The 12,926-nt window shown below is 52.2% G+C and overlaps 3 protein-coding genes across 3 annotated transcripts; 1 reads left to right on the plus strand and 2 right to left on the minus strand.

The window, feature by feature from the left end:
- Nucleotides 1–1,965: 1,965 nt before the first annotated feature.
- On the plus strand, nt 1,966–3,222 carry CONPUDRAFT_145722 (uncharacterized protein; the record flags this gene model as incomplete). The annotated part of the gene is made up of 1 exon (XM_007773353.1): nt 1,966–3,222. Exon 1 carries the CDS (start codon nt 2,044–2,046, stop codon nt 3,220–3,222), a length of 1,179 nt encoding a protein of 392 aa, XP_007771543.1. The 5' UTR covers nt 1,966–2,043.
- A 6,155-nt stretch (nt 3,223–9,377) lies between these two features.
- CONPUDRAFT_156508 (uncharacterized protein) lies at nt 9,378–9,711 on the minus strand (the record flags this gene model as incomplete). The annotated part of the gene is made up of 3 exons (XM_007773354.1): nt 9,378–9,419; nt 9,497–9,519; nt 9,582–9,711. The coding sequence occupies 3 exons, from the start codon at nt 9,709–9,711 to the stop codon at nt 9,378–9,380; spliced, it is 195 nt and encodes a 64-aa protein (XP_007771544.1).
- A 192-nt stretch (nt 9,712–9,903) lies between these two features.
- On the minus strand, nt 9,904–10,597 carry CONPUDRAFT_83896 (uncharacterized protein). Its single transcript, XM_007773355.1, has one exon. The coding sequence runs from the start codon at nt 10,432–10,434 to the stop codon at nt 10,075–10,077; it is 360 nt and encodes a 119-aa protein (XP_007771545.1). The 5' UTR covers nt 10,435–10,597; the 3' UTR covers nt 9,904–10,074.
- Nucleotides 10,598–12,926: the final 2,329 nt, after the last annotated feature.

Raw genomic sequence — 12,926 nt, forward strand, 5'->3', positions numbered from 1 at the left:
ACACAGAAGGCTGCCAGTGACCGTTCCGTTACACTCGTGGAGCACAGAGACGGTACGCGGCGTCAAATCACGGAATGTATCATCCAAGTATCATCGCTGACATCTTGCTCAGTAAGTACCTTGATCTTGACACAACCAACAAGGTGGTAACAAACAGCTTGAAGCTGTTTGCGGTCGATGTGGCTGATAACTGTGCTCTACTCTATATCCGACGCGGCTGGTAATGGTGATGTTGTTACCTTTTGCTTAAAGGGCTGCACACTGACGCTCAGTACAGCAATGATCATGTTTCGAATATTCATTCAATGGGGCCGAAGCAGAAAAGTCAAGTGGTATTTGATGGCTGGTGCCCTCGTGGTCTTCGGGAGCACGATCACTATGGCAATCTATATCTGCAGTCGTTACGGTACACTGCCAAGTGCTAAATCTATAATGTGCGAGCTGACCTGTTTCACTTCAGGTAACACCCTTACCTTCGACTCAGACCGCTACATGTGCGTAGCAAACATCCCAACTAGGTTATTCTCCATTGTTTTCACTGGACAGGTACGCATACTTCCGTAGACGTGTCGCACCTTTAGAAAATTCATTAACGAGAAACAAGGCTGTTTTCGACATTTTTGTTGGACTTTTGGTTTTCCTAAACGCCATGGATATACCCCGAACGTGCGACAAGTCCCTTGTTAACTTGTTAACCGACCAAGGCATTATTGTCGTAGTAGTAAGTTGCGTTCTAGTTATCTATGATAGCCGTTTACCATTGGCATCCCCGTAGATCACATTCAGTGCGTTCCATAAATCACTGGATGCACTCTCGTTGGATGATGTTGATGTATTTGAATCTATGTATTAGTTTTGCGGCTAGTGGACATTGCGATGGGATCGTTGGGCGAGGTGCGCAGTAGCTTACCTTTGGGAAAATTCTGATATGAGCGACAAATCAATGTTCCAGATTTCGCTTGCGTTAGTAGGGATGACGTATGTGACTTCTGCTTAGTGCCTTGCAGCAAACTTACACCCATTTATTCAGATTCGTAGCTACTTTGATTGAAATCCTTAACACTCGCCTCCTGGTCAAGCTGGTATCGGGGGCGGAGAAACATAACCAGCATGACAGTATTTCATTCCCATATCGCTCCGAGAATTCAGATATTCGAATTGAGGACGATGCAACATTGGCAGTTAAGTTCATCTTTCTCAAGTCGACAGCCTTGGACTCACGTATGGTATCATAGAATGACTCGGATGGGTTTGAGCTTGATTCGATGGTGACACCAAAAGTGCCGCAAACTCCTTGATTATGCGAGCTTATAAGGTGTTTCGATAAGGCTGTAAAAAGCTCTTGTAGACATATTTCACCTTTTACATATCACGGACTAGAGAATGCTTAATTCCAGTTCATGCTGGGGCAACATTCCTGAAGAAATGTGGTTTATATATCTGTGTAATCCATTGACTGACAATTACATAATCCCAGGGATTAAAGGCAGCGAAGCTCGCTGCATCCCGTCCAGTCCTAGTCAAGCCTTCGAGGACGGGGAAGAGTTGATTCGGAAGCTTTTGGGGCAGATATCGGGCTCTCGGGAATTGCCTAGCGGAGTTTAATTCCGGGGAGCACCAAGCGCTCACGCGCTCACGTTTTTCCCATGTGCCTTTCATATTCTGCGCGCTTTTGATGACATAAAGAAGAGCACGAGCGTGAATGGGGAACCGATTTTGTTCCCTCGCCATCTGGGACCTCCCATAATTTGAAAAATCTCTATGGACTCAATGCCTGCTGCAGGTTTGCAGAGAAATGATGGCTTGCTTAGGTCGAGAATGGTGCGCTTTAGACCCGCCCTCTGAAGTGAGCAATGGACACTGAAGCGAAGTGCTTTGGTGTTGTAGATTGCGTCGGCATTTCAGGTATGGCGTGCTTCCTACCCACACTCCTCAAGGTCTCACCACTTCCTGTTTGACATGCAGCCCGACATTAACGCCACCACCGTGAAATTGCCAGGTCAGGGGCATGTCCATTTCCAGGCTGAGTCGGACGACCACTCCATGTCGTTTGTGTTCAAGGTGGACGAAGACTGTCGTATAGCCGATGCGGACTCGAGACTCGTACTGGTGAGAGCCGCGATAGCGAGGCTTCAGGAGATAGAAGCAGCATTGACGCTAAGTGTGGAGTGCAAGACGGCCATAGACTCGCTAGCGCCTATGTTTCCTGCGTCGATATCCAACCTACCTCCGGAGATACTGGCCGAGGTCTTCACTCACACCCTTGCGCCTTGCCCATACGTTGAGCCATCTGTATCTTGCTCCCCCATAGTCCTCGTCAGGGTCTGTCGTCGTTGGCGAGACGTTGCCCTCGCCACGCCGCGGCTATGGTCTTCATTGCACGTATCTCTCTCCAAGGTATACCAGTCATGCTGGACCGGGTACTCCCACTGGCTCATGCGAGCTAAAGCTGCCCCAACATCGCTACGTATCTTGTGTGATGTCGACCCGACATCGCTGGATCCTACGCAGCACACGCAACTCTCGTCTCGTCTGGAGCCACTCATCTCTCGCTGTAGTAACGTATGCCTCCATGGCATCCCTATTGACGGCCTCTTGAGCCATGTGCCGAAACTCACTCATCTTGAACTCTCCGGCAGCCAGCGAAACGTGGCCCGAACCTCTTTTGCGGTTTCAAACATTGTCCCACGTCTCACTAGCGCGTCGCTTCACTTCATGGCCTATGAAGTGGACGACCACCAGTCGCTCGCACGCTTCCAGCTACCCTGGATGCAGCTTACAGATCTGCGCGTTCACTTCATCCTCCTCAGCAGCACCATGTTTTTGACAATCATCGGCATGTGCCCGTCCCTGACCGTACTCTGCGCTTCTTGTGTATCTACAACGGATGACGTCGAGTTGGGCCGACACGTGCACCGACACGGCGGCTTAGACGAGTGCATCTCCCATCCTACGCTACGTCATTTGGAGATGAAAGTTCTTCGTCCGCGGCTGGACGTGCTCTTCAGCGCGCTCGAGCTCCCCGCGCTTCGTATTCTGGATCTTTCTTTTTGTCTTAGAGAACGTGACATCTGGCCACACGAGGAGTTTGCCGCTTTTGTGAGGCGGTCGGAATGCACGCTAGATACGCTCACCATTCGGCAGAACAAGACCGCGCACCCATTCAAGGAAGCGTATGAGAGGCTTCTGTGCAAACACGTGGTCATGCTCCCTCCTGCTTGATCGACGTAGGTCTGCCTTAAACCGCAAGTGGTACGCCATATCCAGATATCGTTCTCTGTTCCGGGATATTGATCCTTGTCACGTTCAGACGGGCGGGCATTTACCTCGTTTTAACGTATATTTTTATTCCCGCGCCCACGTTCGCAGCCATCAATGTTCCATACTTCTCTTACCCCACGGCCGATGTACCCATTACCCTATTACGATCACTTACGCCAAATCCATCGTCCAATGTCATTGCACAGATCATGGCAAATCTCCACTTTCCGGATCTTATCCTGGCGTCTTGTACTACTCGTCCGATGGGTGCGATCGCGGTAACGCCATGGAAGACGCGGTGATGCCCGCGATCGTGGCGCCCTGAGCATGCTGGCCTCCTCGCCTTCAACGAAACACGTTGCTCAACATCTACATGGCTTCACTATCTTTACAGACTCAGCTCGTCAGGTGGGCACCCTGTGGGTAATCTACGGGCATCAGGGGCACTAATAGATTGTCCATCGGACATTAACTCGAATCTTTGAAAAGCTGGATATTTGTGGTTGAACTCCGCTTGAACGAGGCGAGCTAGAAGAGCACGCCTCGATACAACGGTTACTCCGGTGAGTGCCGGACGTCGTCGAGCGTGACAGGAGCATGTACGCCCGGCAACTAGGCTGTGTCGAGGGGTAAAGCTTAAGGTAAAGCGTGGACAGGAAGTTCCCGTTGTGAGGCGATGATTTGTGGTATCACTTTCACAATCGTCTGCGTTCCTTGGACCTTAATTCCAAGCTTTCAACGAGATGGACCCACATAGATGCATATTGCCGCAGCAACAGATTCGGGGCAGCCACAGGTCCCAGGAGATGGAGGCACTACTGAGGCAGATCCCTTTCGTCGCCATCACGACGTTTGAGTTGAGTAAGCAACGTCCTATCAGGCGTAACCATTTAAACGCGTACCACACGGAGCTCAGGGGGAGCAGGCTTTTAGTAAGTACTCCTGGCCGCCGGAACAAGGGGCTCGTTGTCTATTTGTCACACGGCCACCTCGAGAGGACGCTTTCTATTCAACACGCCTCCAGGCTGCGGTGCACCGGTCCGAGCCCCGTAAACTCCGAAAGCTGCAACCGCGCATCTGCTCTCCATCCTGTGCTCGTATAGGCTCGTATGCTGCCTCCGCCAATTTTGTTGCGCTTCAGGTGTGCATGCCCCGCTCCACTCAATGTATGAACGGCTATGGATAGCCGTGCTCGCCTGATGGCACCATCTATCTATATCGCATTGGAAACCCATTTTCAAGATTAGCTCAACAATAGAGGAGGCCGATGAGTGGACCTTTCTCTGCCAAATCCGTGTTGTCACGCCCTACTCGACCCCTACATCTTGGCTCGAACGCGACACGCTAACGTGAGGCTGACCCGGGACCGTGGCGGTTACTTTTGAGGTGTCGCATGACCCCAACACTATGAAAAGTGATTGATGCGAAATTTGCACTACCGGTACCCAAATCGATTGATTTGCAGCAAACTGGTGCAAATCAGATTTGGATACCTGACAGAGCAATGCGAATTTTGTGACTTCGCGGAGTGGAGCGCGATTGTGGCATCGGCTGTGCTGATGGGAATAGATGACTAAGCGTGGGCACTTATGACGCACTTGAGTTCTACCTTCTTCCGCGTCTCACCTCCATCGTCCCCTTTCCGTCCCCTTCCCGTTCCATCAGTCACCATCGCTTCTGTGCCCGTACATCGTGCCGGAGCGCTCTTCAAACCATAATGGTAAGTGCTCTGTTCTCGCTGCCCGTCTGATGCATGTGCTGACGCTGCACTCTCCCAGTCTTAGAACATTTCGCCACTGCCGCACTAAAGTAAGCACCCCATACTCTACTTGTCATATGCGCCCTGCCCCGTCCTTACTACCAACGTGCTGTTGGGGCCTTACCCGTCCCCTCCCCGGTCTATCCTACCTCTCACCTCTCCTCGTCCCCACTTTTCCCCACCTTCCCTGGGCATTATGCGTTACCTATGCCATGGTGTACTGTATTTAGGACCTCGCCATCCCTGTATTGTAGTCACCGTCTCAATATATCGTCGTGTGCTTGATTTACGGCGCGTGAATGCGTGAATACCGGTTGGTCAATATCTAAGGGTAAGGGGTCTATGCCGGCCAATTTGCACTAAAATGTGGCAAAATTTGCACTTAGAGTACCCAAAATCGATAAGCAAAATCTTAACTTTTCCCGGCAAAATTTGCAACTCAGTTTATAGCAAAAATTGCATTACCGTGAGCAAAAATTGCACTGAAAGGACGCAAATTTCACGCATAAACAGTGCAAATGAGTAGTGCAAAATTCACGTCATTCAAACCCTACAGTGCAAGGTGCGGCGCGGACCGGTGCCAGCATCGTTGAGGACCGGAGATGAACGCGAACCTACACGAACGCGATCTATGATAAACGACAGACAATCAGCTTGCCGAGTCCATGGTATTTTGTTTGTTTGCCTTCACAGGCCGCCGATGCTATAATCTGATTGATGGTCACAATACGGGCACGGAGACCCAATGCGGTGATGTGGGTTAGACTGAGCATCGTACTCGAGTGACAACATTTACCAGTTTGTTTCATAGTACACATCGCTAACGATTACACGCATGGGCTGGCGCCGAAAAATACTCTGGTAAGGTCGGCTATGGCGGCACATCCTACATTGGTGCTATGTGCTCGTAATCTGTTCCGAAGACTAAATGCTGAGCAATCTACATCCCCATAAGTTTGGGTTTAAGATGGGCTCGGCTTGAATGTGCATTGCATGTTCAGATGAGCCTATAGCTGGTTCAAACGTTCATGTGCCACCTTTGACAGACTACGTTCGAGAAATCAGTCCGAAAAGCTAGACATACTATTCCCTAGTAGCTGACCATGCGTCGATTTCTTTGTTTCCTCGGCGATGTCAGCAACTCGGCAGGCGACCGGTCGATGATCTACACATCTACCTTACTCTCGGATCTTGCCCGTCGATAGCCGTCGATCGCAGGTTCTTGCATTCTGCCTATCGGAAGTCCTCGCGCGCGACTTTGGCCAGGTCCAGGCCGCCCTCGGAGGCTATGTCATCGCTGGCCATGATACATCATGCATCGCGTCGACGCGACGCGACAGCGTTCTAGAACGCAAGGGAAGCTTTCTAAGTGTCCGAAAAAACGTAGTTAGCGAGGTGACCATGAGAGACCACTGAGACCCACCTGCAGCGCATATGCTGCATATCATGTCATGCTTGACGTAATACCAGGACACTAGCTAAGGACACTTCAGGGCATTCTAGAGTAAGCACCCGGTGATGTAGCACCTTGTAGCACTGGATAGGGGCATTCCTTCCAGGCGCATCGAGCTCCGTTCCGAGTGCATTGCACATTGCTGCAGATCTTGAGAAAATCAGGAACAGCCGCACAGGGGAACTGCGGGTGTGTTTAGCCTGGAACATGCAGTGGTCTGCGGGAGGTTTGAAGTTTTGCTGAGCGATGCATCGCGGGTGTCACAGAGGCTCGAGTCACGCCTTTACCTTGGTCGCCGGTGACCCGAACTTCAAGTTCAAACGATCGCGCGATCTTGTCAAGGTACTATACAGCCACGTGCGACGCGTGTCATGACACCGAGACGCGTCGTGTTTGAGACCTGTAACGCCTTGTAACGCATGATCAAAGAAAACTTGAAAGAGGGTTTCGAAGCGAAGACAGGTAACCACCGAGCAACCCATGTGTAGATGCTTACAACTTCGGTTGCGTTTTAGTTACCGGCATATGGGTTGCACGGACACCGTCATGAGTCACAAAGCTTCAAGGCAACCTTCACGGTGTCGCGAGGCATGAACGATAAGGTCGAAAGGAACGAGGCACGTCGGTATGGACGCGTGTGAAGTTTCAGAAGCGCTCATATGCAGGCTCCGATAACAACTTTTAAGATTTCAAGGTGACCCTCGAAGTCCCGATCGTATGGACCTGCCTGGCTTCATCTATCTTTCATCTCTCGAGATCTCGCGTCCATGGCCGAACATGAGGCAGAGCAGTCTCGAAGATCGAGCACAGGCTTCTCCGAGTACGTGTTTCATGTTGAATCCCCCTCTGGCACCTGACTTCGGGGACGTTATTTGATTGCCTGAGCCGAACGACTCGCCGCGGGGATGTTAATGTGTTACGACAAGACGGAGGTTTGTTACGGACGCGCTGATACAGTAGCAGCAAGCTTAGGTTCAGGCACATAACACGTACTTGCATACGCGAGGTGGCGGATCCCCGACAATAGTATTTGCCGAGTCCAAAGCACCGAGCGGGCACCTGGGGGCGCTTGAATATCGTACACCAGTTTCATGTCAGCGTCTGCCAGTGTTTGGTCTCGGCAGCTCCGACGTCGGTGATTACGAGGACGCGTTCCGAAGAAGTATGAGAGTGCAGCTATAGATAAGGTAGAGCCAATCAAGAACTGTCGTTGCAAAAACAGCTGAAGCAGTGCAACAATCTCTTCCCTCCGGTGTGAGCGCCAACGTTCCGCAGCCGGGAACTTAGCTTTCTGGGGTGCGAATTCGAGGTCACACTGCGTCCTCGAGGCGGCGCCTCTGTGGCGCTGACGCAAACTTACTACTGTAAGCCTTCACTACTTCGCACATGAACGTATGCCGACTCCCGAGGTCGTCGGTGGGCAGCAGACACCTAGATATGCGCAAGGTGTATTCGCCTCCGAGTCCGGGCCTTGCAGCAGCGTGACACCTCTGAAGATCCATTCTGGCCCATCGCCAGTGGCAGATGACATCCTTGAGGAGCGCATCAGAATGCATCGCGGTGCCGACGAGCCTCTGCAACGAGCCGTAAGTAGTGTCTCGGAGACTGTTGTAGTCAATGGGAGAGTCGGCCGGGGGCTAGACGCTGGCTAGAAGAGTCCATTACAGTAATATTAACTATTCTCCACAGTCGCTGCCTCGCAAGGCAATATCTCCAGGGCCGCATACCGAACGCCGAACGCCATATGCACAAATGACCCACGCTTTCAAGTCTCGGGACGCCCATTGGGGCCATTGGACATGCGCCATCGCAAAAACGGCAGTGGGCAATCAGACCTCCAGACCCCTGAAGGTGGAGCTGGACTACTGAATTAGCTCATTGCGACCCAGCAGCGCGGAAGGAAGGCGGCAGCCTTGGACAGCTGTGGGCACCTGTATGGTCCACCAAGTCATTGGGCTAGCCGGTCATGGCCTGCAGACGTGACAGTGGGAGATGAATTTAGTTTGTGCAGACCATAGGGTGATGTCGATGAACTGGCATTCCGCAGTGTTTCGGGAGAGTGCGAAGTCTGTGTGACCGCCACTGACGCGAGCTCCAGCGCCCCTTTCGCTGGGTGGGGAAGGGTTCCTGTCGAGTGGTCGAGTCTTTCCGAGAGCCGCAACACCCTGTAACTTTGCGTACCGATAACTTTAAGACAACGATCACAAGTTGTGGTTGACACCTCAAATGTGCTTACAACGGGGGTAGTCGAAAGCATTGAGTGGCAGACGGGTGTCAAAAAATCTTTCGTCCCGGAAATAGGTACTACAACGACGAACAAGGATGCAAGCAACAGGATGATAACGAGGTGATAATGATGATGGTCGTATTACTGAGTGGAAAACAATGACAAGTAGATAGCGTATACATTGATGGCAGTCACAACCTGATCTATAGTACGATAATGATAATGCGCCGAAACCCATGATAATATATAATGCAACGAAGACCAAAAAAACGTGGAAGATCGTAAAAAACGACAGGTGAAACAGAGAGAAATGGAAAGATTAGTGAAACACAGTAACTGGATCCAGCCGAAAAAGAAACGAAACAAACATGCTTGAGGAAAGAAGCAGCGAAAACCGATGACAACACATAAAACCCTTCAAAACTCCGCGCGTAGGGACGCGTTTGTTGCGTCTGTCTTCTCTGCTGATTTGGATGACGCAGAGGGGAATGGTGACGAATTGGTTATGGGGTGTCGGGAGAACCACGCGAAGACAACTTGTTGGTTATGCAAACGTCGCAATGTGGTGGGGTATGGGGCGGCGGTGACTTTGAGATGAGCAAGTCCACAGCGCCACCTGGATGGGGTGGGACGCATCAAGTCCTCTCCTCGGATTGAGCAAAGGCCCAGGTCGATTGTTATCGGCGGGCAACATATCGCCAGAAGACTGGATTAGGGGGCTGTGGGGAAAGACACTGGTCAGCGGCAATCCGGACACGCGAGAGGGAAGGCACATGAATGGAGTGTGGTTGCTCACCTGAGTAGTGGGCGTGGAGTCATCTATTTCGGGGTCATCGGCGCGTTAGTGAACAATGAGAGGACGCGATGCGATAGCGACTCACGGGCTTGAATGCACTCCCATACATCGACGCCGCGACCCTTGGCGTCCCAGACGCAGCACTGAGAGTAGAGGCCCCAATGCACGTTGATCTCCCATATCCTTGTCGCGTTACTAATGACTGTGCCCGGCATAGCTAATAGCAAGGAGAAGAAAGGAGGGATGGGCACAGACGCAGTGGATGCGAAGTGGGGGAGGAGGGGGAAAGCGAAGATTCGGTCGCTGAAAAGGGATTTTGGAGAGGGGCTGAGCTTGTCTTGTCAAAGGGGGACGTTCGGGTGGAGGACTCGAAATTTATATGGATGGGCGGGGACTTGGACCGATCTCTTGGACGAGCCCGATTGTCACAGAAGGAGTGTGTGACAACGACAGCCTTCCTTTCCGGAACCATGACTAGTCACAGTCCCTAACCGAAACCCTCATCGGAGATTGTCGAAAAGTAATCTAAAAATTGCATCCATTTCGAATAGAAATTATCAAATGATGTGTGGAGGTGCCTATTCCGGGCAGCCGCGACGATTCTTTCGAGATCTCGTCTGATCGATGGATCTCCACGCGGCCGATAACAGGACAGCCTGGCCACGAGAGCGTCCAAGACGGTTTCGCCAATGACGAGCGATGTACCCGGTCCAGGGGGAATTGCTGAACGCTGAGCGCTTCAAGCCCCCGACGCAGACATGCGCCGCGCGGAGCTGCTCAGTGGAATATTTGACAGAATCCGTGCCATGCTGGACGCATATACGCGCGCCCATGAGATCTTGAGATGTCACGTCAATCCAATCCAATTCGAAGAGTCGAAAGTGTGGGGTTCTCTGCTCTAGCCCCTCGAGTCTCCACCCAGCATCATCGCCACACATATCACCCCTGTATTATAGGTACGCCATTCCCTTCCACCGGCGTTCTCTTCCATGGGCGCAAGATTCGACAGAGGGGCTGGACGTCGGCATCGTTGGAGCTAAGCGCGAAAGGGTGCGAAGTTCCAACGTTCAAACATGCTGGAGGGGTCGAAGGAGCCTAGGCAAGACGCGGGCGAGGCAACTCATCGGACCTTTGTCGCCCGCCATCGCTTCCTTATGTACTCTTTTGCCAATCGAAAATCGGGCGCGGAAAATGACTGTGATCGCAGGCGGGACAAAGGTCTGGGCCGGGCGCTGATCATATCTCTGTCCTGTCCTATTAGCGCGCCATCCCGCTGGGCTCGGGAAAGTCCCGGGACGAACAGGCCCCTACAGGCCCCGCTCTGCGGCGCACGTCCAACGACGTCATCGTGTCTTCCATCTGAGTCCCAGGTCGTTCGCTCGTTATCGTGCTCTTTCCTACACGGGCACCATCATGTGTGCAGACGGTGACCAACGGTGAGAGAAGCCAGGAACACGAATGTATTGCACCCCACCGACGCCCCGCCCACTTGGCATTTTCCGCCCACTGTGATCGGAATGGTTCCAAGCCCCGTTCAGCAGTGAAGCTAGTGAAGTCAAGATGCTCCAATACGACGTGCATACATGGTCATGGCGCTCTTGGATTACGCCGAAGTCTGCATGTTCTAGACTCGTGCCAACATGCATCAGCATCAGCAGTGTTCGAACACAGGCTGATTGTGCGGTTCTATACCGAACTATCTCAACGTTGTGACAATCAGAGCACGATAAAACCTTGTCAGTAAGTTGGGGCCAGCTCCAGCACACCGGAGTTTGTGTACCCTCGGAGGTGCCCACTTTCCCCTCCAAGCCTAGTTCAAACGCTATGCACTGACTATTCGGTTGAACAACACTCAAGCGCCGTTCCCTCGCACCCATCGTGCAAGCTTATTAATAGTTTATTCATCTCGACCAAATGTACATAGATGGACATGCCTGCATAGCTTATACGACAGCCAATGACAGCGTGGCAAGCCGCCTCGTTCGTCCACCAACTGCGGTCAACTTCGACTCACGCGGACCACCAGCGCTTCGGAGTGCACAGCTAACGTAAAGCGAGCCCTCCTTCGCGAGACCTATGAAACTCTGCCTTCGAAGCCTCGAACGCGCCTTCGCCTTCGTCGCGGAGATAAGCAATAAGCAGAATCCTTTTCAAATATGCGAAGCCACCGCAGCCTGACAACCGAGCGAAGGGTCAGATGAGCAGACTCGCGGCACCGTGAACCATTATTAAGCTTCGCTTTATCCCTAAGCGGCCCGCCCATTCAAACGCGTCTGTCAATCAACGAATGGCGAGCGCTTGTTGGTATTGAAAGAGTGGCACGATACGAATATTCCAGGAAGGCTGGTGAGAGCAGTGGCGCTCATCACGGTTTAGTTTTTTTCTTGCGCTTGATGCATGGGAATAAAAGCAGCCTGGTCCACGAAGAGAAGCAGGGGGGTGTAGCCCAGACCGTTGATAAGTATACGATAACAGCCCATGAGGCAGGAAATGTGAGCCTGAATGAGTATACCAGTGGGTCAGACGACAGTGAGCACAGAGCATTAGAAAGTTACGGTTGAACTGAATCCCGAGCGACCCCCCATTACAACAGTGCAACTTTAGTACATGATGTAGTAGGCCAGCTCATTAATCAGACCTTTCGCGGACGGCGCCGCATCGGTGATTGTCTGGGAGAAAGTTCGATGTGCTGCAATACACTGCGCAGGCACTCGTCAAAGGCAGGTATAAATACAGGCCATTCACTCACTGCACGCTCAGAATTGAAACGCGACGATCTCTTCTCAAGAGTCACTGGGTAGGAACGTTTAGCGTTCCTCCGAGGTTTCTCTCTGGTCGGGCAGCGTCGGGTAGCACAAAGCAGCTGATGATAGATCAGCTTAGCAACGCGAGGAAAGGGTGCTAGAGCTGAAACGAGGCACTCACAGGACTGTATTGCCGACTCGGGCCTCGAACCTTTGTCTGAACAAGCGCCCGCCGCTTGCGCTCCCACTGCGGCAATCGTCCGAGCAGCTCGCAGGTGGACCACACAGCAGCTGAGCAAGTGTATTGCTGTCCGCGCCAAGCGTTCTTCCGCCATATCGTTGTCTCTGCAAACGCAAACGAAGCTGTTTGAATGCATTTAGCACACAGCGTGACTGATCGCAGTCAGTGTCAAAAGCCTCGGAGACCAGGTACAACGCACTTTGCAGGGTCACTTCATTTCATCAGCAGTTCTCGCGCTCGTGCGAGGCAGCGCAGGGCCAGCGAGCGAATGACTGGGGCGGACGTCCATTAGAATTGCCGGCGGGAAGCGTTCACGTTATTGAACTTATTCTGCTTGCTGCGCAGAGCGGTGCGCGCTGCGCAGGTGTGACATGTACACCTCCCTCGGTGCAGTGCACGACCCCCGGGCTACGTTTCACGCGTACACGCACATCGGGCACCCCAG

Source organism: Coniophora puteana (assembly GCF_000271625.1).
Source record: "Coniophora puteana RWD-64-598 SS2 unplaced genomic scaffold CONPUscaffold_10, whole genome shotgun sequence".
In the NCBI taxonomy this organism is placed as follows: domain Eukaryota; kingdom Fungi; phylum Basidiomycota; class Agaricomycetes; order Boletales; family Coniophoraceae; genus Coniophora; species Coniophora puteana.

Excerpts from the sequence above, each read along its gene's own strand:
- CONPUDRAFT_83896 (XM_007773355.1), bottom strand. The coding sequence starts at position 10,434 with ATGTGTGGCGATGATGCTGGGTGGAGACTCGAGGGGCTAGAGCAGAGA.